General features: G+C 42.6%; 1 protein-coding gene across 4 annotated transcripts in view; it reads left to right on the forward strand.

The window, feature by feature from the left end:
• The window catches only part of ltbp1 (latent transforming growth factor beta binding protein 1), a 129,408-nt gene extending 108,018 nt beyond the window's left edge, over positions 1–21,390 (forward strand). For all 4 annotated transcript variants that reach the window (XM_022765122.1, XM_022765123.1, XM_022765124.1 and 1 more), the window contains 14 exons: positions 530–649; positions 3,894–4,016; positions 6,414–6,539; positions 6,688–6,816; positions 9,482–9,610; positions 11,256–11,393; positions 12,608–12,769; positions 13,670–13,759; positions 14,510–14,638; positions 15,555–15,695; positions 16,043–16,216; positions 16,934–17,092; positions 19,474–19,623; positions 19,706–21,390. In XM_022765122.1, coding sequence (XP_022620843.1) covers positions 530–649; positions 3,894–4,016; positions 6,414–6,539; positions 6,688–6,816; positions 9,482–9,610; positions 11,256–11,393; positions 12,608–12,769; positions 13,670–13,759; positions 14,510–14,638; positions 15,555–15,695; positions 16,043–16,216; positions 16,934–17,092; positions 19,474–19,623; positions 19,706–19,878 — 1,943 coding nt within the window. In that variant the 3' untranslated portion in view covers positions 19,879–21,390. The remainder of the gene's footprint in view (positions 1–529; positions 650–3,893; positions 4,017–6,413; positions 6,540–6,687; positions 6,817–9,481; positions 9,611–11,255; positions 11,394–12,607; positions 12,770–13,669; positions 13,760–14,509; positions 14,639–15,554; positions 15,696–16,042; positions 16,217–16,933; positions 17,093–19,473; positions 19,624–19,705) is intronic.
• Positions 21,391–23,257: the final 1,867 nt, after the last annotated feature.

A 23,257-nucleotide genomic window follows, 5' to 3' on the forward strand; every position in this document is an offset into this window, starting at 1 on the left:
CTGATGGTTATTTCCCCAGAGCTGCAGTAAAAACCTCCTCCCCTCAGCTGTGGAGGATGAGGGATCAGATTATGACTCTCTCAGAGGTTTATTTGCAACCAAGGTATCTATTAATAAGACAAATACAAAAACAGGCTGAGGAGCAGGAGTTTTTAGACAGTGCTAAAAATGAGTTATTACACTGTGGTGTAAAGTCGTCCAGATGTTCCTCCCGTACATCTCTGACTGCGGAACCTGTCTCTGCTGCTGTTATTAGATACAGTGTGAAAGGCTCTGTTCAGGCAGAGCTTCAGGGTTACAGCTGGAGATAAAACAGATTCACTGCAGTTATCAAGAAAACTCAGACACACTGATCTCAAATCACCACCAACCACGAACACACAGAGCATCCCTCCTAACATTTACCCTACATTCAGAAACAATGTACCGATCTATGTGACCACAAACCAGGTCCATGAGCTGTGATGTGCATCATGAACACCTGTCTGTGTGTTTGTGTGTGATCATATTGTTTCTAATATCTTTTCAGATATTGATGAATGTGTGAACAGCACTGTGTGTCCTTCTGGCATCTGCTTCAACGTGCCGGGGAGTTACGACTGTGGCTCCTGTCCTGATGGCTTCATGGCGCAGGGAGGCCAGTGTGTAGGTAGGTCTGACACTGTGTGTGTGTGTGTGTGTGTGTGTGTGTGTGTGTGTGTGTGTGTGTGTGTGTGTTTGTGTGTACAGTGGCTTCAGAGAGGATTCAGACTCCTTCACTTTATTATGTTGTAGATTGAATTCAGCAGCAGTTCCAGCTTCAGTCTCAAGCTCTGAACCTGGATCTGGTCAGTTTATCTCAGTCTTCCTGACAGATCCTCTCAGACGCAGACTGGACAGGAAGTGTCTGTGAACTGTCCTCTTCAGGTCTCTCCACAGATGGGGTGGAGGTTGGGGTTCAGGTCTGGTCTGGTCCTGAAGACTCTCCAGTGTTGTCTTGGCTGTCTCAGGCCTCCTGGACTCTGGATCAGGTTTTCTTCCAGGACCTCTTTGTATTTGGCTGCATTCATCCTTCATCAGGTCTGACCAGTCTCCGTGTAGCCCAGTTTTCCTCTCAGCTTCTCTGTCTCGTCTCTCCACCATGAAGACCTGATTGATGACAAGATGCCGAGATGCTCGTCTTTCCAGCAGCTTTTCCATCTCTGCAGAGGACTTATGAAGCTCCTCCCTGACCCAGGTCCTTCTTACCTGGCCCCTCAGTTTGTCTGGACACCAACTGTAGAAGAGTCCTGGTTCCTGACTTGTTCCTCTTCACAGTTCTTGTTCCCACTGTTCTCCATGGAACACTTAGAGCTTTTTGTCCTGATCTATGTCTCGCCACAGTTTGATCACAGAGGTCTACAGAGATTTCACTGGACTTCATGGTCTTTGTCCTGACATGCAATCTGTGTCCCAACTCAGAGTCTCATCCTTCAGAGGCTGCATCTGAAAACCAATTGCGTCACAGCAGCGCAACTATTTATTGGTGTCCCATTTCAAAGGCTCCTTCAAATATGTTCCTCTTTTCCTGGACAACGAAGAATCCAACAGGTGGATCCTTCATGGTCCAACCTATCCCAAGGTTCATTGTGTCCTGCTAATGAAAATAATATGGCAGCAAACAACACTGACAGAGAGCCTGAGGATTACACTGTTAAATGTAAGAATTGGGTTTCAGCTGTTAAAACCAAGGGTCTTAAAACCTCAAGTTTATGTGAAGAAAAGAAGTTATGTGTTGTCAAGGTTGCTAAGCAACAGTGATGCAAAGAGAAAATCCCCTGTAGACACAACCATCTCATTTCAGTTCGGTCTATGACGGCTACAAGGGGCCACACCTTCATAGACCACGTCCTCTGAAGGATGCGGCCCCTGAACTGGGATACAGCTACAGTGTGAACTGTGGGACCTTATAAACACAGGTGTGCTTTGTTCAATCAATTCGGTTCACCACAGGTGGACTCCGGGTCAAGTAAAGCAAACAGGAAGCAGCTCACCACAGTGTGGAGCCACAGTGAAGAGTCTAGGGACTTTTGTAAATGACATTTTTCACTTTGTCTTTATGGATCATTGAGTGAAGACTGATGGAAAATGGCAGTTTCATACATTTAAAATTAAATCTACAACATAATAAAGTGAAGCGGTCTGACTGGAACCTTGCTCCTTTAATTTAAATCATGACTGTCTCTTAAAACTAAGTTGGACTTGATGTAGGAGAATTAAACAAATGCATAAATCAGATCTATACAGATAATGAGCAGAACAGACCTGGACCTGGTCTCTCCTGCACAAACATCACACTGAGTCATAACTCAGTCAGACACACAGCAGGTCCACTTCCTGCATCATCTGGGATGGAGACTGTCCTCCTGTGAAAAACGAGCCCATAGGTCGTTTGTGCAGCAGGTTATTATGACCCATAGTTATTTTTTGTTGCTAGGCGACATCTAGTGGTCATAGTTATTATGACAGGAGCAAAGGGAAAACGTAGTCCACGTCAGGAGGAGGTTGTGGTGGATGGATGAATATGACACAGGAGACCGGTGTTAGATTCCAATGTGAAACCAGCTGTTTATATTGTAACCATGACATAATAATAAGTCAATAATATTGAGGAAGTACTTATTTTAACCCAAATCACGATTCCTAAACCTAACCAGGTACTTTTATGCCTAAATCTAACCAAGCTATGACCATTATTATAGTAACCATGGCAACAAAGGTAGGCATGCCGTGTCAGTCTATGTGTTTATTATTGTAACCATGTCAACCAAGGTCCGGTTGACCTGCCACCATATGGACACTATTTCAGGAGACACTTCTATGGGTCGTACCAGAGGGTTTAAAAAAACGACCTGTGTAGTTGTTCAGGGTGGTGGACTGTACAATCTCTGGAGTAGTTAGATGACATCCTAACCTCATGGCGTGTAATGTCTCACCATCAACACACAGAAATCAGGTCAGGAAGCTCAGACTCCAGTAAACCACTGAAGCATCCAGAGAACACACAGTGTGAGTCTGTGTTTTCCTGGAAGAATCCAGAGGTGTTCCCACCATCTCTCTGTCAGAGGTTTACTGCTGCCCTCATCCCCCATGACACAGAGTGAGCCGCGATGTTTCGACTGCTCACACACCACGCGGGCCACGCCAAGCCACAGCGGGGTGGCAGAGGAGGGTGACGGTGGTGAGAGGAAATAATTAGGCCATGCAGCAGTCCTTTATAAAAGTTAATAACCCAGCTCACAGATGTTGGAGTGATGCTGCCAAACTCAGGGAAATGTCACATCTCCTACAGCTGTGTGTGTGTGTGTGTGTGTGTGTGTGTGTGTGTGTGTGTGTGTGTGTGTGCGTGTGTGTGTGTGAGAATCTAAAGTGGCTCCAGATCTCGGTGGTGTCTGTCATGAATGGAGGTCTTGTTGCTCAGAGCTGGTGTAATGAGGACTCAGTTCTTTCTGTTTGACTGGAACCTCCTCGTTCACTTCTCTTCCTGCTGCTGCTGTGTTTACTGATATAAATACAGACTCTAAATAAACCTTTAATCCAAACACCGGAAACCAGAGATCGTGTTTATACTGATGAACAGAGTTCCGTGGAAATGGAGCAAGGCCACTTCTCTGCTCATGTAACGCAGGTTTCCATTTTCTTTTCAGCTCTATTTATTACAAGCTGGTTTTATTTCTGTAGCTCAGTTACCATCACTTCTGTCTTCTACATGTGAAGGTGACTGAGCTCCTGGAGCAGAGCAACACCAGTAATAATCCAATCATATAATATGTAATAGTGCTGACAGGGTCCAGGTTTGAACTATAGCTTTTATAAAATGTAATGTACTGTTTCCTGTATGTGATGTACCTGTCCGTCTGTCTGTGCTGTTTCAGATGTGGATGAGTGTCAGGACCAGCGGGTCTGTACCAGGGGCCACTGTCTGAACACTGAGGGCTCCTTCATCTGTGAGTGCGGGCCGGGCTTCAGAGTGTCAGCAGCTGGAGACCAGTGTAACGGTAGGAGCCTGAGTCCTGTCTGAACTGTACACGTCATGTAAAGAGCAGCTTACAGGTGGAAACACCAGTGAATCAGTGTGGAGGAAAATGATTTAGAAGATAGATTTTCAGGGTTGCCCTGGTGATAACCTGGTGGAACGGGTACCAGGCCTGTGGCCCTGTGCTGCATGTCATCCCCTCTCTCTCTCTGCCTGACTTTACTGTCTCTCACTCACTGTGACTATCAGAATAAAGGCCCAAAACATAACTTAAAAAAAGAGAAGAAACTAGATTTTCATAACTGAATGTATGTACAGAAGCCCTGAGAGGCAAGTGAAAAAAAATTCCCAGGATCATTTTTCAATTTTTTTTTTTTTTTTCATCTTTGAAAACAAGTGAACACACATTATATGTAACTTGTGTTTAGAGTGCTTTTCATTCTATTCAGACTGGGGTAGTGGCGCACTTTAGCCTCTTGTGGCCAAAATGAGTATTACAAAAACACTTTTCTTCACTTCCCTCTCAGGGCTTCCATACATAAGGGTTTTAAGGGAGTGTTGTGCCTGCCTCAAAAAAGACAACTTAAAGCTCTAAACATAGATCCCAATGCTGGTCTGACTGAAGGGGTTGTATATTGGACCACAGCCCTGTAATATAGAGCCAGGAGAGCAGGAGCAGACAGAGATCAGGGGGGATGATGGTAGCTACATCCACACTACTACATTTTCGTTTTAAAATGCATCTGTTTTGCTACATTTTCACCCCTGTCCACATGGAACCGGCGTTTTAGAGCACCAAAAAAACAAAGACTTTCAGAAACGCTGCTGGACCCATTTTGTTTTGAAAACTCTGGGGTTGTGTTGTAGCGTGGACGGGCCAAAACTGAAACATTTGGAAATGCCATCCCACAGTCTCTCCTGATTGGCTCTCATCAGCCGGGACTACAAGTGGTGAATACAACATGATAATGAATGACAGTGTTACTGACCTTGTTGCCTTTGCTAGCAGCTGTTGTTCAGTTACATTCTGTATTTTAACACTGCAGCTGTCTTTGTTGTTCCTCATTCAGAGGATTTTTTGCACATTCTCAGTGTACGTGAATGTTCATGTATGTGTGTTTTCAGGTGTGGTAGTTTGGACGGAGATTGTTTCTGATACGAAGCTAAAACACTCGTCTGGACAGAGATCGTTTTCGTTTGAAAACGCTGTTTCAAAATAAAAACACAGTAGTGTGGATGTAGCCAGTGTCTTGGTGGGTGGCTGATGTTAGCTACTGAGAGCTAACACTGTTCACATACAGTACTGTGGAGCTGCTGAAACAAATCAGGATATAACAACTAATATTAGTCTATTACTGTCAGGAGTATCAATACTCACCCTTAACAGAAACATGGGGGGGGGGCAGAGAGATAGGAGCTCTCACAGAACCTCCGGTGACCTGGAGTAACCCATCTCTCAGCTGGAGAGAAGAAAGGTTCATATATTTGACTCTGAGTCACATAGTAAATAACATATATGGACTGAGTGAAAGTGCTTCTCCCTGATAGGCAGATGACCCAGCTGCCCTGGTGCAAACCATACGACTCTCCTCAATATCCCTGGTTCCAGTAACTTCTCTGCTGTCATTATGGTGTAGATGTAGAAGTCAAAGTAACCTTGGGCAAGATACTGAACCCCAAATTGCCTCCGATGTACCATCGGTGTGTGAATATGTGTGTATACTAGAAAAACAGTGTAGGAAAAGCACTGTATGAATGAGTGTGTGAATGGGTGAATGTGACTAGTAGTGTAAAGTGCTTTAAGTGGTCATTAAGACTAGAAAAGCTCTATGTAAATGCAGTGCATGTGAGTACACACAAAACATGTAGAGAATATGTCAAAGCTTATGTTTGAAGTACTAAGGGACTGCTGCCCCATGTGGCAATAAACTGATCCCAGTTGGTCAGTCATGAAGCCCTGCAGTAAACGTGTGTGTGTGTGTGTGGACGGTCTGATCTTTTAACTTCATGATCATTATTGACTCTGCAGTTTGTGGTTCTGTTGAATTATCACTGAGAGGAGTTTCTGGTTGAGCTACTGTGTTACACTACAGGTGTTTCTGAGGCAGAGCTGACTTCCCTCTGAGTTTCTGCTCTCATGTCTCACAAAACCAAAAAGTGCATTAACTGTTCAAATGATCAACTCGAGGAAACAGTAAATAACATTTTTATTCCTTCTTATTATATTAATAATGATGAAAACATTGTTCTGATAATTTATGATAAAACTAGAATCACCACCTACCACCAACTAGTCAAGTTACAGGAAGCGTGTGCGTGTGTGTGTGTGTGTGTGTGTGTGTGTGTGTGTGTGTGTGTGTGTGTGTGTGTGTGTGTGTGTGTGTGTGTGTGTGTGTGTGTGTGTGTGTATGTGTTTCAGATGTGGACGAGTGTGTGGAGGAGGCTCAGCCCTGTGAGGATATAGGGGAGTGTGTCAACAGTCTGGGCTCCTACACCTGTACCTGTCCACAGGGATACCAACAGATCAACAGCACCAGCTGTATATGTGAGCACCCTCCCCACACACACACACACACACAAAAAAACATGTTTCTGAACCAGGACTCAGACTGTTGCAGTGACTCAGTGTGTGTCGAGCTGCTCTGATGAACACACACATCTCTTAGTGGGTTTGTGTGTCTGTGTCATTCCAGATATCGACGAGTGTGTGGACGAGCCGGAGCTTTGCTCCCCCCACGGAGAGTGTCTCAACACACAGGGGTCCTACCTGTGTGTGTGTGAGAGTGGATTCACCGCTAACCTCGACACACCCTCCTGTGACGGTAGGATGCAACACACACACACACACACACACACACACACACACACACATATTAATGGGTTTCATTAGATGGAAGAGTAATGATTGCTCATCACCTTTCTGATGTGTTGGGGTGAATAAACTACATGTTCTCTGTTCTACCTTTGTCTGATGTTATTCTGTATTTTTCTTATGTTCAACAAATACCATGAAAAGACCAAAACCAACTCTGTCTCTCAGCTCTGACTCTGTCTGAGCCTCTCAGAGATCAGTGGCTACAAGAGTTTTCAACAAATATCATTCAAACGGGAAGAAACAAAGTGCATGTGTAGGGACTATTTTCAGTGGTGGATTAATATGTGGTAGATGTAGTGCAGTGGTACAGTGGTGAGTGTTACTTCCAGAGGGATGGTGATCAATAGTTAATTTATTATGACCTTTTCCCATCAGCCTCTGGTGTACTTTGTGTTTAGTGCTAATTAGCAAATGTTAGCTTGCTAATGCGCTAAGCTAATATGAATAATAAAAATCAGCATATTAGCATTTTAGACAACGATGGAGCTCTATGGCTCAGAGGATTCAGATATCAGGCTTAGACACACACACACACACACACACACACACACACACTACATTAATAGAACCATTTATTGTTGGTTGGACAGGCTGGACAGACACAATGGATCATTTCATAATTCATGATCAATTTTCATAGCACTAAAGCAATTCTTCAACACTTTGCTGGTTTTGACTTGTTTGGAGAAAAACCACCAACCTTTTCTGAAATCTCCATCAGTCAAGTCCTCACTCAGGATGATGTCAGTCTACAGCAGCTGGTGTCAGATTAGGGGCTGTATCTGAACATTCCTCTCCAATCTCTCCATCATTCACCCCGTCCTTCACCATGATCAGGTGACTGCACAGACAGTTCATGTGAGGGAGGGAGTGATGATGACGGCAGGAGGGAGTGATGATGAAGGCAGGAGGGAGTGATGATGACGGCAGGAAGGAGTGATGATGACGGCAGGAGGGAGTGATGATGACAGCAGGAGGGAGTGATGATGAAGGCAGGAGTGAGTGATGATGACGGCAGGAGGGAGTGATGATGAAGGCAGGAGTGAGGCTAAGGAGAACAGGAGCTACAGGCTGGACAGACACAATGGAACAAATCTATATTAAACATGACATTTACAAAAAATTATATAATTAGTAAATATCAGTTTCCTTATCTCCTGTTTCTCTACCCTCTTCATCACTGGGTCTCTGTCCTTGAAAGGAGACAGACAGACAAGGGAGATGTCTGACAGTGTTGTCTGAGCCGTGGCTGGAGGATCGGCCTCAGAGCAGAGCTGTGTTTAATGTCCTCTCAGAAAACACAGAGAACAGAAACACATGGAAGCCTTTGATCTGGCTGTCTAGACGAGGGGGGATATTTGTTTCTCTACCTCTACCTATTTATGCAGGGGGCTCAGACATGGTGTGTGTTTGTGTGTGCGTGTGTGTGCGTGTGTGAAAGCAGCTGAATAAGGAGAGATCAGCTGGAAGTGTCTGACAGAGTTTACTGAGGTAAAGAGGAAAGTTTTGGAGATGAAGTGAAGGACCCAGTGAAGACAGGAGACAGGACCGGATCCCCTGGAGTCCAGATCCTGGTGGTGGAGCAGAGTCAGTGGCAGCAGTAAAAATTGCTGAAAGTTCAGGGGCTGGTCTCACAGAGATGTGTCAGACTGCTCTGCAGTGTTGCTCTGGTCTTCATGTTGCTCACAGATCAGTCTGATGTTAGTCAGACTGTTTCACAAAAACATTAGACACCTTACCCCCAGGCTAACTCAGGCATAAGACCAATGTTACCATGGTAACAATCAATGACACCTCCACTGACTAGTAGCGCCCAACAAAAGAAAACAGCGACAAAAAACCAGGAAAAGATGGCTCATAATTTGTGGTTTGCTGACATTGTTCTGGAGAGAGCAAAGAGAAGATAAAGAGTTTTTAGAGACTGCAGACATTTTTTTCAAATCAGATTTTCTTTTTATTGTTTCACTTACAATATCGTTCTTCAAAAAGACAAACATTTTCTTCTGGGTAGACAGAGCTCAGCAGTGGAATGCTGTTCCCAGGTTTGCCATTTTCAAGTCTTAATTTACCCATAATTAATTGTACCACAGTCCGGCTTGAGACAGTGAAGAACTAAAATGCTTTGTGCGACAGATGAATTTAGACTCAGTCTTGACTATATGTTATATCTAAGCTACAGTCAAAGTCTGTCTTTGTGAAACTGGCCCCAGAGCTGAACTGGACAGGACAAAGAAGATAAAGATAAAGTCAGGAGAGACATGATGTCTTGAGATGAGGAGCAGTCCTGGTGGAGATGGAGAGCAAACAGGAAGTGACAGAGAAATATAAACAGCGGGAAACAGCTGACGTTTACCACAGAGATATGAAGCAGCAGATCTTTACTGAACTTCAGCACAGCTTCATTTCATGTTTGTTAATGTTTATGTGCTGTCAATTCTCTGCTCCATCCTCTGCTTTCAGTTCCACCTTTTACCACTTTATCTGTTTGGCTGTGTGTCTGTGATTTACAGTGAAATCCTCCACATGAATGTGATGTTAGCCACAGATAATACAGAGGTTTGCAAAGGGTGTTACAGATCACTCTGACATGTGTTTGCTTGTTTGTTCTCCAGACATTGATGAGTGTGGCCTCAATGAGACGCTGTGTGGCCCCCACGGCTTCTGTGAGAACAGACTGGGCTCTTTTAGATGCCTCTGCGACCAGGGCTACCAGGAGTCCCAGGACGGCTACGGCTGTGTGGGTAGGTGTTGGACTATTGGTTCATTATGTAGATAATTAGAAAGCTCATCATATTCTCACTACCAGGTTCTAGTTCAGAGACAACAGACGAAGAAGAAGTAAATGGTCCACACTCTGTCACTGCACCTTCAGCCTCAGAGCAGCTCCCTCATTCTGAGACGTTGATAACATGCACTACTGTCCCTGCTGCCTGAAAACACTTGGAACTGACGGTTAACAGGGGCGGGTCACATCATGGAAGGTGGCTACGTCACTGCTTCAGCAGGTGGAGACGTGTGTAGCTTTCTAGTGATATTGGTGATGTCTTGGGTCTAATGCCTCCACAGGTTAGGAGGGGACGTTAATCTGCTTGGGGAGGGAGTCTGGCTCAGGGTCATGTGACAAACAGAGGGCACTGGTTCATGGACTGGCATCAGTGGACAACCATAGGAGAGGAAAACACAGGGAGAAAATTTTGCAGTTTGTAAATGAACTACATGTTTTCTTTAACCTGATCACATCCACATCAATGTGATTCAGATGTAAGATGATTAGAAATAAAATACAGGTATTATGGGAACAACAAACCAAATAAAGAAAAGCTTCAATAGACCGCTAACTTCATATTTCTGTATTTCAATTATACCTTCATCTCTTCTCAGCACCTTCAGTTTGGCTGATACTGTGGGTCGTATCTTAAACCACCAAGCTCAACACAAGTGTTTTTGCCTGTTTCTGCAACGAGTATTAGGGCCACATTGAGGAAAACAGTAAGAAAGAAAGAAATCTGAAATTTCAGGAAAAGAATTATGGTGATGATGATGATGATAATGATGATGATGATGATGGTGATGATGGTGATCATGGTTATAAATGTGATGATGGTGATGATGATGATGATGATGATGGTGATGATGGTGATGATGGTGATAAATGTGATGATGGTGATGATGGTGATGATGATGATGGTGGTGATCATGGTGATCATGGTGATAAATGTGATGATGGTGATGATTGTGATGATGATGATGATGATGATGATGATGATGATGATGATGATGATGATGATGATGATGATGATGAGTTTAAAAACAGTTTAAACATAAATCTTGAGCCAGACATCGAGCTACCCCGCCTTAATACCAGGGAAGTTTCCATGTGAAATTCATTTTGAAAGAGCAACAGTCAAAGAGGAAACTCCAACTCCGTCACGTGGCTTTCGACTGAGCAATCAGAGCAGTTTATTCTTTTTTTAAATAATTTTTTGGGGCTTTTTATGCCTTTATTAGAGTAGCAGTGAGAAGGACAGGAAGGTTTAGGGTGAGAGAGAGAGAGGAGATGAAATGCAGCAAAGGGCCGTGGGTTGGATTCAAACCCTAACTAAAAAATAGATCACATGGCCTATTGGTTTTTTGTTTCCAAAAAGCGATAAAACCAAAAATTTCGTTTTTTTCAAATACATTTTTTCATTTCTCATTTGGCAAAAAAACACTAGAACAGTGGACAGACAGGAGTTCACCTGACTGACCCTTTGTAACCTCACATCTCCTGAACTGTAGGTTCCTGTGTGTCCACCTGATGAATCACGTCAGATAATGTGTAAAATGTGAGGAGTCTGATGAGCAGCTAATATACAATAATAATATAACCATGTTCCCTCTCCACAGATGTGAATGAGTGTGAGCTGCTGAGCAGTGTTTGTGGAGAAGCTCAGTGTGTCAACACAGACGGCTCCTTCCTCTGTGAGTGTCCCAGCGGCCAGGACTACAACCTCAACGTCGCCAAGTGTCAACCTGTTCCCACAGGTGAGTCACAGGTTAACAGGGCGGACAGCTTCATTACACTAACACATCTCCAAACTATTCGGTACACTGAGGTGGACGTGCTTTATACAGTAGACAGGGACAGAAATCTGATGTAAACAATGTGTAGTTTTACATAGAGATCCACAAATGACTCCATAGTTACATCCAGATGTAGACTGCGTGATGTTTTATATAACCAGAATATTTGATCAATGAAGCCAGTGTCATGACAAATACAAAAACCTACTACATGCAGTGTTGAGAACACGTGACATGTGCGGAACACATGGCACATTTGTTATGTGTGGTTTTGGAACATTTTCGTGGTGTAATGTGTGTAGTCCATGTAAATTTCCATGCAAAACCTTTCGATTACATTTAACACACATGTATAGAGCCATGTGAAACCCACACTTAACATCAAATTTAGGTTCACACTAATCCAGACTAATCCAGACTCACATGTTATCAGGCTAAATAATCCTGAGTTATTCATCTTGGATGACGTTATCTGAAAAAGCAGAGTAGAGAGCTGAAACCATGATCAGCATTCGTATCATTGGACGAGTGCTGATCATGTGACTGCAGGTACATGAGGTTCTGGGAAGTTTTCCAGCATGCTCAGCAATGTTTCCCAGTTTCCACACTTTAACCACTGTTAAACAGACATGAGCGGTGGAGGTCTTTGATGGAAATGTTTGAGTTGTATCATCAGATTTAATTCCACCAGTTTTCAGCAAAGTGAGTTTTACAGTTGATCATTTATTAAGCTTTATTGTTGATGTTGTGGCTGCTATGGTTTTTTGACCAGTCAAAGTTTGTGTCTTTCTGCTCAGGAACTGAGATCTAAACAAAAACAAAGTGTTCAGAATTTTGTAGATGCAGCAGCTGCAGTTTGCTGAAAGCCCCACACAGTGTCTGTTACCTTACAATGCTCTGAAACAGTTTGTACAACCTCTGATAATAAAGTTGCTCCTCACTTATACAGCAGCAGCAACAGACTCATTTTCTCTGTATGTGTCATGCACAGATATGACATGTACAGCTCAACGATGTCTGGAGGACTGGAATTCAATGAGGCTAGAAAACTGTTGTAATTAAAGTGAGAAACAGTTGACTGGATACTGTGTCTTCATTTCATGTGAGTGACACCCACCCACCTCTCCTCTGGTCCCTGCCCTCCTCTCTGTGTGTCGTCCTCTTCCTGGTTTCAGCGTCGTCAGTGGAGCGTAAGGAGTGCTACTTCCACCTCAACAACGAGAATCTGTGTGAGAGCGTGCTAACCAGCCACGTCACCCTGCAGGAGTGCTGCTGCACGCTGGGAGCCGGCTGGGGTGACAACTGTGAGGTGCACCCCTGTCCTGTCAATGGCACTGGTAAGTTAGAGGGGGAGGAGTCAGAACGACAGCAGTATCTTTTAAAATCCCAGCAGCAACAATTTTATAATTCATACACAGAAATAATTGTTATTGCATCATTTAATATCCTGATTATTCATTATGAGTCATTCTGTAACTGTTTGATACTATTTGAATATTTACTTACTACAGTGTTAGAGCCTGTGGAACCTCGTTAAGACTCTCCAGTCCCAATAAATAAAGTTCAGAGTTAAACAGGACTTTACAATAGAGTGATTGTACTAAAGTAAACTGATGCAGGTTTTTACCTCAGTGTCACAATCAGTGAAACTATTCTTCTCTCTCGTCTTTCTTCTCTGTGTCTGATCACTTGTGGCACAGACTGTGTTTTTTGTCACAAACTGGTTGATCATTTAGAGCTAATTGTGGGAGTGGAAATGAGACTTGTGCACATACGCCCAATTTCTTAATGAGTGAGATTTATAAAGCAGAACCATGTGAACGCACGGCTTTATAATTCAAGTTTTTTGTACCTGGCCCCTGGTGGTGGATTCTGGATGTAGTTGCATTGAGTCTTCATGTCTTCTAGACTAAACTACCTCACTTTGATCCTCCTACCTCAGTCACACCTCCTTTCCCTTCCCTCCTTATTTGCAGGACTCTTAAACGGATGATGGATATCTGAGTGTATCACTTTGTTCTTGACTCAGAAACCTGCTCAAACATTTTGTCTGACTGGGGATCATTCATTGTCTCTATTATTCACACTATGTGTAAACCAGTGTTTTCTGTTTCATCAGCTGAGCAGGAAGTGACCTACACAGTGAGGTGTACCTAATAAAGTGTCACACCTCTAGTACACGCCTCTCAGTGCAGGATGGATGATTAACCTCCATGTTTGTTTCCTGTCTCTTTCAGACCAGTTTAACCTGATGTGTCCATCTGGTAGAGGCTTCATCCCCAGTGCAGACCCTCTGTACGGAGCCCCCCCTGCTGACAGCTACAGAGGTGAGACCAGGCTCCTCCCACACTACGTCATGTCACACACAGGTCACATAGCTGAATCTGCAGAGTTCCACGTCATTTTAAAAATCTAATTTTGCATAATGCACAAAGTTGTACCTACTTACACACTGTAGTTATACAAGTTGCAAAGTTAGTGAACTGTAGTTCCCATCAGTTACTATCGACAATTTTTCCAACAATTAATCAATCAACTATTTTATCGAATAGTCAATTAATCTGAGCGATTCATTTTCCTCCAGAAAATCTAAATGACACTCTGGCATAATCAATAATCCCGGATTCAGGCCTAAACATTTTACATTTATTCAGTGTAAATTCTAAGGCAGCAGCAGACGAGAGCATTTATCAACTACACAGACCAAAGATGTTAAAAAGCTTTGTCTACTAATGAACAGACACTGTTTCAGGACACTGTTCAAACAATGTTGCTTGTTGAACAGGTGGTTGGATAAAGGCCTTTTACTGTGTGTGTGTGTGTGTGTGTGTAGGTAGGTGTGTGTGTCTGTGTGTGCTCTCTCTCCCAGAGAGCAGAGGACAAAGAAGCAGTGTGACCATAAATGATAAAAAGAAAATAATTATACAGCAGTTAGTAGTGACATCAATTATAGCAACTAATCACGGCAGCCCTAGTGATGACACTTTTCCTTACATTAGCTTTACATGAAGCCACCTCTGACAGCCTCCTGTCCCTCCAGGATGTGACCTGTCCTGCCTTCTTCTTCCTGTTTGCAGATGCAGATGAGTGTTCACTGTTTGGTGAGGAGGTGTGTAAAGGAGGCTTCTGCCTGGACACTGTGGGCAGCTACGAGTGTTACTGCAAGACCGGACAGGACTACGACCCAGCAAGACTGGAATGCAGAGGTCAGGATGACACACAGAGTGTCTTTGTCTTTGTGTGTGTGTGTGTGTGTGTGTGTGTGTGTGTGTGTGTGTGTGTGTGTGTGTGTGAGAGTGTGCGAGCCAGAGAGAAACTCTGCGTTTCCTTGTTTGCCTCTTAAACAACACTGATGCGAAAGATCTGATCATGGTTATCTGTAATCTGAATTACAGCTGCTAATCCAGCTGTGACCTGAAGATGTGCAGAGCTGTGTATCTCTAAGACAGTACACAGAGGTTTATACAGCACCTGAAACATTTAAAGATTTCAATTCTTCGATTTTTAATTCTGTTGATGATATGTTTGTGTATTCTCACTGACAGTGTTGTTGTAGAGTGACAGGAGAAATTGGACAAAGAGCTTTCAACTGCTGCAGAAAAATGTAGTAAGTGAAGCTTGAGTAGGGTAAAGGTTCAGAACACAGAATATAAATGTTCAGGAAAGTGGACCATGAGATGTGATTGAAAGCTCCAGAAAAAATGGATTTAGAAACACTAGTATCAGAGGTCTACTTCTGTTATGCTAACAGAGTGGTTGCCATGGTTTTACATGGTTACCATGGTTACACCTGAGTTGGGGACTGACCTAGCATGAAGAACTGGTCCCATTTAACTTCCAGAAACTACAGAATATCTTCACCCTCAAGAGCAAAATGTTTTATGATATTTTTAGGTATGATGTTTTAAGACCTACAGAGGAGTAGGTGAAGTAGGGTGGAGTATGATCAGGAGACTTGAGGCTGAATAATGGATAAAAAGGAGTGGATGCCCACCTCTGATCTGTCCTGAAGTCTTTGTGCTTTATTTGTGCATATGAAAGAAAAATGACAGAAAGACTTGAGTTGAATAAGTCGTGTGTCACTTTTACATTCATCTGAAAAGGTTGTGTTATCTTCTTCAGACATCAACGAGTGTGTGGATGAGTCGGTGTGTGTTGGGGGACAGTGTCTGAACACAGATGGCTCATACATGTGTTTCTGCACACACCCCATGGTGCTGGACCCCAGCAGTAACAGCTGTGTGCTCATGCCTGAGGCAGTTGGTAAGAAACAAATTAATTAATTCATTTAAATTCTTCCTACCTTCCCATGTTATTATTGTGTGTCATATAGTCTTTGTAAAACTTCTTACTTCTCATATGAGATGATCCGGCTCAGACCTTCTCTTGTGAGCCCAGGTTCAATAAAATCCAACTTTAGGTCTCACAAAGTATTTGACTTGTTATGAGGCAAAAAGTCTGACCAGGTCAAATCTCAGTAAGCAAGCTGTTACCTGCTGCTCAGCCTAACTCCTCACACTGTCCATGTGACTCACACCCTCCCTGACAGACTGAACACAGGCCGCAACAGAGTGTTAGTGTGTGTGTAGTAATGCAGTGTGTGTCCACAGAGTCTCATGAGGCAGAGCAGGTGGACTACCAGGGGATCTGCTGGCAGAAAGTCACAGACACGACATGCACCAATCCGCTGGGTCTCAACAGGAAGACCACGTACACAGAGTGCTGCTGCCTGTACGGAGAGGCCTGGGGCATGGACTGTGCTCTGTGTCCCCCCAGACACACAGGTACAAATACACAACCACACACACTGCCCTGTGTCCCCTGAGACCCACTGGTACACACTACACAACAACAACACACACACTGCGATGTGGTGATGTGAACTGAAATGAAAATGAAATGTCAGGTTACATTTTCATTTTAATGACATTCTCCCTTATTGTGTGAACTTCTGTCAAAGGATCACATTATATCATTACACATGGTCTCAGGGGGTATCAGTGGATATAAATGGATATCAGTGGGTAACAGTAGGTATCAGTGTGTATCAGGGGGTATCAGGGGGTATCAGTAGGTATAAGTAAGCATCACTGTGTGTCACTGGGTATCAGTAGCTCTCAGTACGTCTCAGTGGTTCAGAGCTGGTCTGGATGAAAAATAACTTAAACAGAACACATCAGGTGATGTGATTTGATCTGTGACACACACTTTATTTTAATCCCAGTTTTAATTGTGAAAGTAAACTCGTATCTTAATGTTGTCACACATCATATATACAAATGTCAAATGACAGCAGCTGTGAACCTCCACGTTCACTGTGTATACACTCCTCCACTCAGCTGTCAGTGCATCAACACCAACAGTTCAATACAAACACAAACCCCACAACACGTGACCTACAGGTCAGAGACTGATGAGTCCTCCAGTCACCTGTCAGTATTGTTGATTATTGATATTACCATCCCATCCCTTCTCCTTCTCCTTCTCTGTCTCTCTCTCAGAGGACTATGCTGCCATGTGTAACCTTCCTCTGGGGGGTGGGCGGCGGCCCTACGGTCATGACGCCCTTTCTGCCGGTCCGGTCCATGAATATGAAGTGAGCCCGGACTATTCACCGTCACCTGAGCAGCAGGCCGTCCTGCCTTTCTACAACGAGGAGCGTGAGTGTTTGTATTTAATAGGGCTGGGGCGACGCATCGACGTAATTGACTATGTAAATACGAAAAAACCTCGCCCAAGATCACCTAAAGTGTGGGAGTATTTAAAGCAGAGACGGAACAACATGGTGCTCTGCAAGATCTGCAAATTAGAAATGGCTTATCACAGCAGGCTCTGTTCGTTCTTTCTTTTTTTGTTTTATGTATTAACCTCTATTATACTATACTGAAGTCTTTATTGAGTGATATTTATTATGAGCTGAGCTTATGCTGATTCTAAATATGTGTGGCACTTGGTGAAACTGTTAAAAAACACAAAGTATTAAATAATTAAAGAACAAAACTATTGAAATTTCTTAGTTTTTTAAATTTATTTTGGGTAAATTTGTTGTTATATTAATTGAGTAATTATAAAAAATCGATAGATTAATCCATTAATCGAAAAAATAATCGATAAACAAATAATGGTTAGGTGCAGCCCTAGTATTTGATGCTCTAAAACACAGGACTGTTTTACACCTGGACTTCAATCAGGTCTTTAGAAGGAACTTAGTTCTTCAACATAATATGACCAAGGTTCAGAGTTGTAAAGGAAGTGGCTCCTCTGTGATCCCTGGTCACTGGTTTCATACAGTTTGTCAACAGGCTGTAAGCAGCTCAAACTTCTTTTTGTTCTATCTGAATGATTCTTCAGTAATTTAAACAGAAGAAAAGCATGAATGGATGAAATGAAAGAAAAACACTGGTCTAGAGTTGAAATCATACTAAACAGTTGATGGATGTGAATGTGGCTTATTGATATCACTTTTTTATATTAACTTATGAAAGCTTTATCATGAATCAGTGTGAAGCTGAGTGAAGTTTATAGTTTTCAATGGCTTATTAACTTTGTGAATCAGTGTAGAGTCTGAAATCTCATGGATATCAGTAGGTATCATTGGGTATCAGTGGGTATCAGAGGGTATCAGTGGGTATTAGANTATCAGAAGGTATCAGTAGGTATCAGTGGGTATCAGAAGGTATCAGAAGGTATCAGTGGGTATCAGTAGGTATCAGTGGGTATCAGCGGGTATCAGTGGGTATCATCAGGTATCAGTGGGTATCAGCAGGTATCAGTAGGTATCAGTGGGTATCAGCGGGTATCAGTGGGTATCAGCAGGTATCAGCGGGTATCAGTGGGTATCAGTGGGTATCAGTGGGTATCAGAAGGTATCAGTGGGTATCAGTGGGTATCAGAGGGTATCAGTGGGTATCAGTGGGTATCAGTGGGTATCAGTGGGTATCAGTGGGTATCAGCAGGTATCAGTAGGTATCAGTGGGTATCAGTGGGTATCAGTGGGTATCAGCAGGTATCAGTAGGTATCAGTGGGTATCAGTATCAGAGGGTAATAAGTGGGTAGGAAGTTTGGTTCATTGTATTAGAAACAGTTTGTGTCTGTGTCTCTGTGAGACTCTTGTTGAGTTGTCTAACAACTCTGTGTTATGTTAATCACACCAACAGTGTATGAGATATCCACGCTATTTGTGTGATTCAGTTGGAAATTATTATATATTAATTTATATTATTATAAATATTATCTGAGGCCACAGCAGGACACAGGACACTAAGAATAAACCAACATGATGGAAAACAAGACATGAAAAAATACATCCTCTGGTAGGAATGAAAAGGGAATTTAGCCTCACTGATAGAAACACCTCTCAGTGTCACATGATACAGTTGGAGCCTCCAACATGATCGTAAAGGTACATCAACACCTGTTTGGAATAGTTTCATCATATGATGGGAGATTATACCATAAATACACAGGTTCATATTTTCTGATGGAAACACTTGTTACAGCACTTTGCTGCCCTCTGGTGGTAACATGTTAGAGTTAGGGTAGCCCAACAGTCCACTTATTCTACACATTGGAAACAGATTATGCACTCTTCATGTGAACCATCTGTTTAATCAGTGTTTGATCAGTGTTTGATCAAAGTTTGTGTTTGTCAAAGTTCAGTGTTTGATCTAAGCACACCCTAAGTTTTGAACTAAAGTTCCCATAATTCATTGGTGGATGTCGGTTTAGCTGTGGGCTACAACCGGAGTCCTGTTTTTTAGCTGCTATTTTTACATTTTGGCAAATCAGCTGTTAGCATGTACAGACAGCTGTCACTGGATCACTGTGATACTGAAGAAAACTTAAAAACATGAGGAGTTATAAGCAGCTTCTTTTTTCTGTGCAGGTTTATGATGGACTTTTATTCGGAATGAACACTGGAGATAATGACATCTTCAGGAAGTGTTAGTCAGCAACATGTGTATCATGTCTTTGTGTTGAAATCTGACTTGAGTTTTGACTCAAGTGTGATGTATTGGTGCTGTCGTCTCTCTACTGTAGCTCCATTCAAGGCGTTCGAGGGTTTGCGAGCAGAGGAGTGCGGGATACTGAACGGCTGTGAGAATGGCCGCTGTGTCCGGGTTCAGGAGGGCTACACCTGCGACTGCTTTGATGGATACACCTTCGACATGTCCCGCATGGCCTGCATTGGTAAGAGAGCAGTGACACACGACTAAGACAAAGAGATAACAACACTGTTTCTAACATGACTTCCTCCCTCCTCTGTCCACAGATGTGAACGAGTGCTCAGAACTCAACAGTCGGATGTCACTGTGTAAAAACGCCAAGTGCATCAACACAGTGGGCTCCTACCAGTGTGTGTGTCTGCCGGGGTTCACGGCCTCCGACAAACCCAACTACTGCGTGGAGGCCACAACACACCAAACATCAACACACACACAGTGAGCATGGACAGACACTAGGGGGCGACAATAGACACAAAACCACACGCACAAGCTTGTATTACTATACTTGTGAGGACGTCCACTAAAAACATTCAGTCACTTCCAGATCCGCAACACCACCTCAGAGTTCTGATCCTGGTCCGGTTAGTGTCTGACCCACAACCCTGAGACCTGAACCTTGTCTTTAAATGAACCTAATCCTGATTCTGATCTTATTCCATAATTTAAACCTGATCCAAATCCCGATCAGGTACCACTGTCATTACTCTTATATATGCCTGTATTCCCTCTTGCATCACTGTGGATGTTTTTACTTTCCCTCTGTTGTATTATAGTTGTTTTACTTTTTCATTTTAGTGGTTTCGATCATGGACATTTTAAAATAAACCTAAATATTATAAAGTATTTCCAATGTTAAGGCCTAAAATATTAGTATCAGAATATTATTTTTAATGACTTTCCACCAACCACACTGTCAACACTGTGACTAGCTTTGGTTTCTTTGTTGAGGGAATCATTTAGTATTTGGTGCTTATTTACTTTCTTTCCTAGAGACAGGTGAGACCTCATATCTCTGCTCTGTGTAGAGAGCTAGTGATTAGCCTAGCTTGGTACAGAGACTGGAAGCTGGAGGAAACAACTGGATAGTCTTTATGATAAGCTAGGCTAACACTTTCCAGAAATGTTGAACTGTTCCTTTAGTTTGAACCTGTTGCGACTGACAGAAGACAGAAGCTTCATCATCATTTGTTAGAAACACAGTTTGGAGAACAAAATAAAGAAACACATGTAGAATGTTGTGTTAGCATGTTAGTAGAGCAGCACAGGAGGCATTCAGGCACAGTACTCAGTGTCGGTCATCCACGTTTCGGAAGTGTTCAGAGTCACGTTCACGGGCGTAAGTGAGACACAAGCTGTTAGCAGGCTGTGTAAAAAAGCTAGACTGATTAAGGCCCTGTTCAGAAGTGAACCGCTCTAAGTTCAGGTGTGAACACACCCAAGACGCATTGAGATCCCATCACACATTCTTTCAGAAGTGTGAGCGAAAATGTGTCCTATGAACTCGCCAACAGTATCAGATTAACATGACAACAGACAACAACAACAACAACATACAAACTGGATTATTGTAGCTGGAGCACACACAACAAACACTGTCTGATCAGGACTATGGACACTGGAAGATTCATATCGCAGACAGGTGATTTATGAGGAGACAGACTCCATTTTTCATTCCAGTACAGAGCATAAATATCACATGGAATATCTGAGACATTTAAATGGTGAAGGATGAATGTATTAGGTAGTAGTTAGGGAGGGATTTTCAGCCAATGGGTGAACAGCTTCATGCTCATGATGATGAAGCATATTAGCATGCTAGCATTTGTTATTACAGGTGAGGGTGATGGAGTGTTGTTTTTTTTAGCCATAAACCAAAGAAATGGACAAAGTCTAACTTTGAACTGATGATTGTGTTAATTGAAGAGTCAGAGGATCAACACGTTGTAACAAGGGGAACATGAGGACCCTGCTTCAGGTCCTGATGATGATCCAGCCAGTGTCTGAGTTAAGATCTAGACGCAGCGTGAGTTGGACCAAAGTGGTCGACTGACTGACTGAGAGAAACAGAGTCACTAACCCACCACCTTCACCTCCCTACATATGATGTATTTTTTTGTTTGCTTTTTGATGGAGTCCTTGATGAGTCTTGTCACATTATGTTTAATGATGGTTTATGCGTCAACATTAAGGGGAAGGTAAATGCTGAGATGAAGCTGAACACCTGAGAGGACATGTGGTCCTTAAAAGTATAGAAATACAACACACACACACACACACGCACACACACTTACTTAATCAAGCCCATATATTCTGCACTGTATAAGATTCACACTAAATGAAACAGTAAATTACTTGAGATGAAGATGAACTTTATCTCCTCTCTGGTGTCGACAGGATCGTGGGGATAGAAACACAGAGTTGTATAAATGTATGTTTTGTCTGTTGCTTTTCTAAGTTTGTTTCTCATGTTGTCTCTAAGTGGAGTTTTAACTGTTACACAAGGCCGTTTTTTTTTGCTCATTTAACTAATTGACAAACCCTATGGACTTGTGCTGGGGGATCCAGTTGTATTTTGTACCCAGTCAAACTGATTGTGGATATTTAATTCTGTGAAGAGGCCAGCTGTTTGCTCCTCCTCTTCCTCCTTTGCCATCGCTCTGTCTGCCATAAAGAAAAGCCTGTCACTACCCTCCTCTGCCTCTTGTAGGATGTTGTCTTTGTGTTGTAAGAACAGGACGAAATGTGATCATGGTCTGGGACAGAAGACAAAGTTTCCTGCAGAGAGCTAACAGACTGGTTTTCCCTCCTCTCCGTGTCTGTGTTGAGACGACTGAAATGAATTCTGTTTTATTCTTCGTGCTTCTCTTAACTACGTTTCACTGCCAAGTCTTGCCAAGTGGCAAAGCTGCTACGGGACAGCGATGGGAGAGAAGAACCTTGTGTACATTTGAACAGAAGTGTGGAGAAAACAGCTGATGTATGTGTAATTTGTACATGAATAAATAGCTTTTTCTATGAGTTCATATTACAATGTACATTAAACCCCTTGGTATTAAACCATAAATTGTGATATTTAACTCTGATTGGTCTGTCACTTTAAATTTCACATCAAAGGTCAAGTATTGCATTGCAGGAATTTAAACAAACATTCGTCTGCATGCTGTGGACGTCAGCTGGGTAGGGTCCAGGCCTCAGGTCTGTTTTATGTGTGATACCTTTGTGGTTTGGCTCTAATCGGTACCACTTTACAATAAGACCACCCTTATAATGGATTTATAAATGGTTTATAAACAATGACAAGTTTTTCACTTACAATAAGGCTCCTTATACAGTTATGAATGGTAGTCAGTTCATCTTGTTGCCTTTTCACTGAGCATTAAGTGTAATTCCTCTTTTGTAAATTTAAAGTCAACTCTCTCCACCTCCCTATCAGCAGAGTATCTGAGTCTTATTTATTTGACAAAAAAAGAGACAAAACACAACACTTAAAGATGAATTTAACTAATAGCATTAAAATAATAATAATTATTATTATTGTTGTTGTTATTAATATATCTTATGGCCATTTTTAATGTTTATCATTTTATTCTTGGTGTCTACTAAAATAGATACACTGTACATCTTATACTCATAGACTGTGAATAAAGATGGATGTAGCCTCCGTGACATCACCCACAGGTTTCTGAATGGCAGTTTTAAAGCTCAGAGTGAGCTGCTCACTGTCGCCATCTTGGCAGTGACTGACTCCGCCCCTAACTCTCAGCTAATCCAAAAATGGGCAAAAATGAGGAGGGGCATGTGTGGAGCTGAGATTTTGG

This window comes from Seriola dumerili, unplaced genomic scaffold (genome assembly GCF_002260705.1).
Source record: "Seriola dumerili isolate Sdu_G_001 unplaced genomic scaffold, Sdu_1.0 BDQW01000665.1, whole genome shotgun sequence".
NCBI lineage: Eukaryota > Metazoa > Chordata > Actinopteri > Carangiformes > Carangidae > Seriola > Seriola dumerili.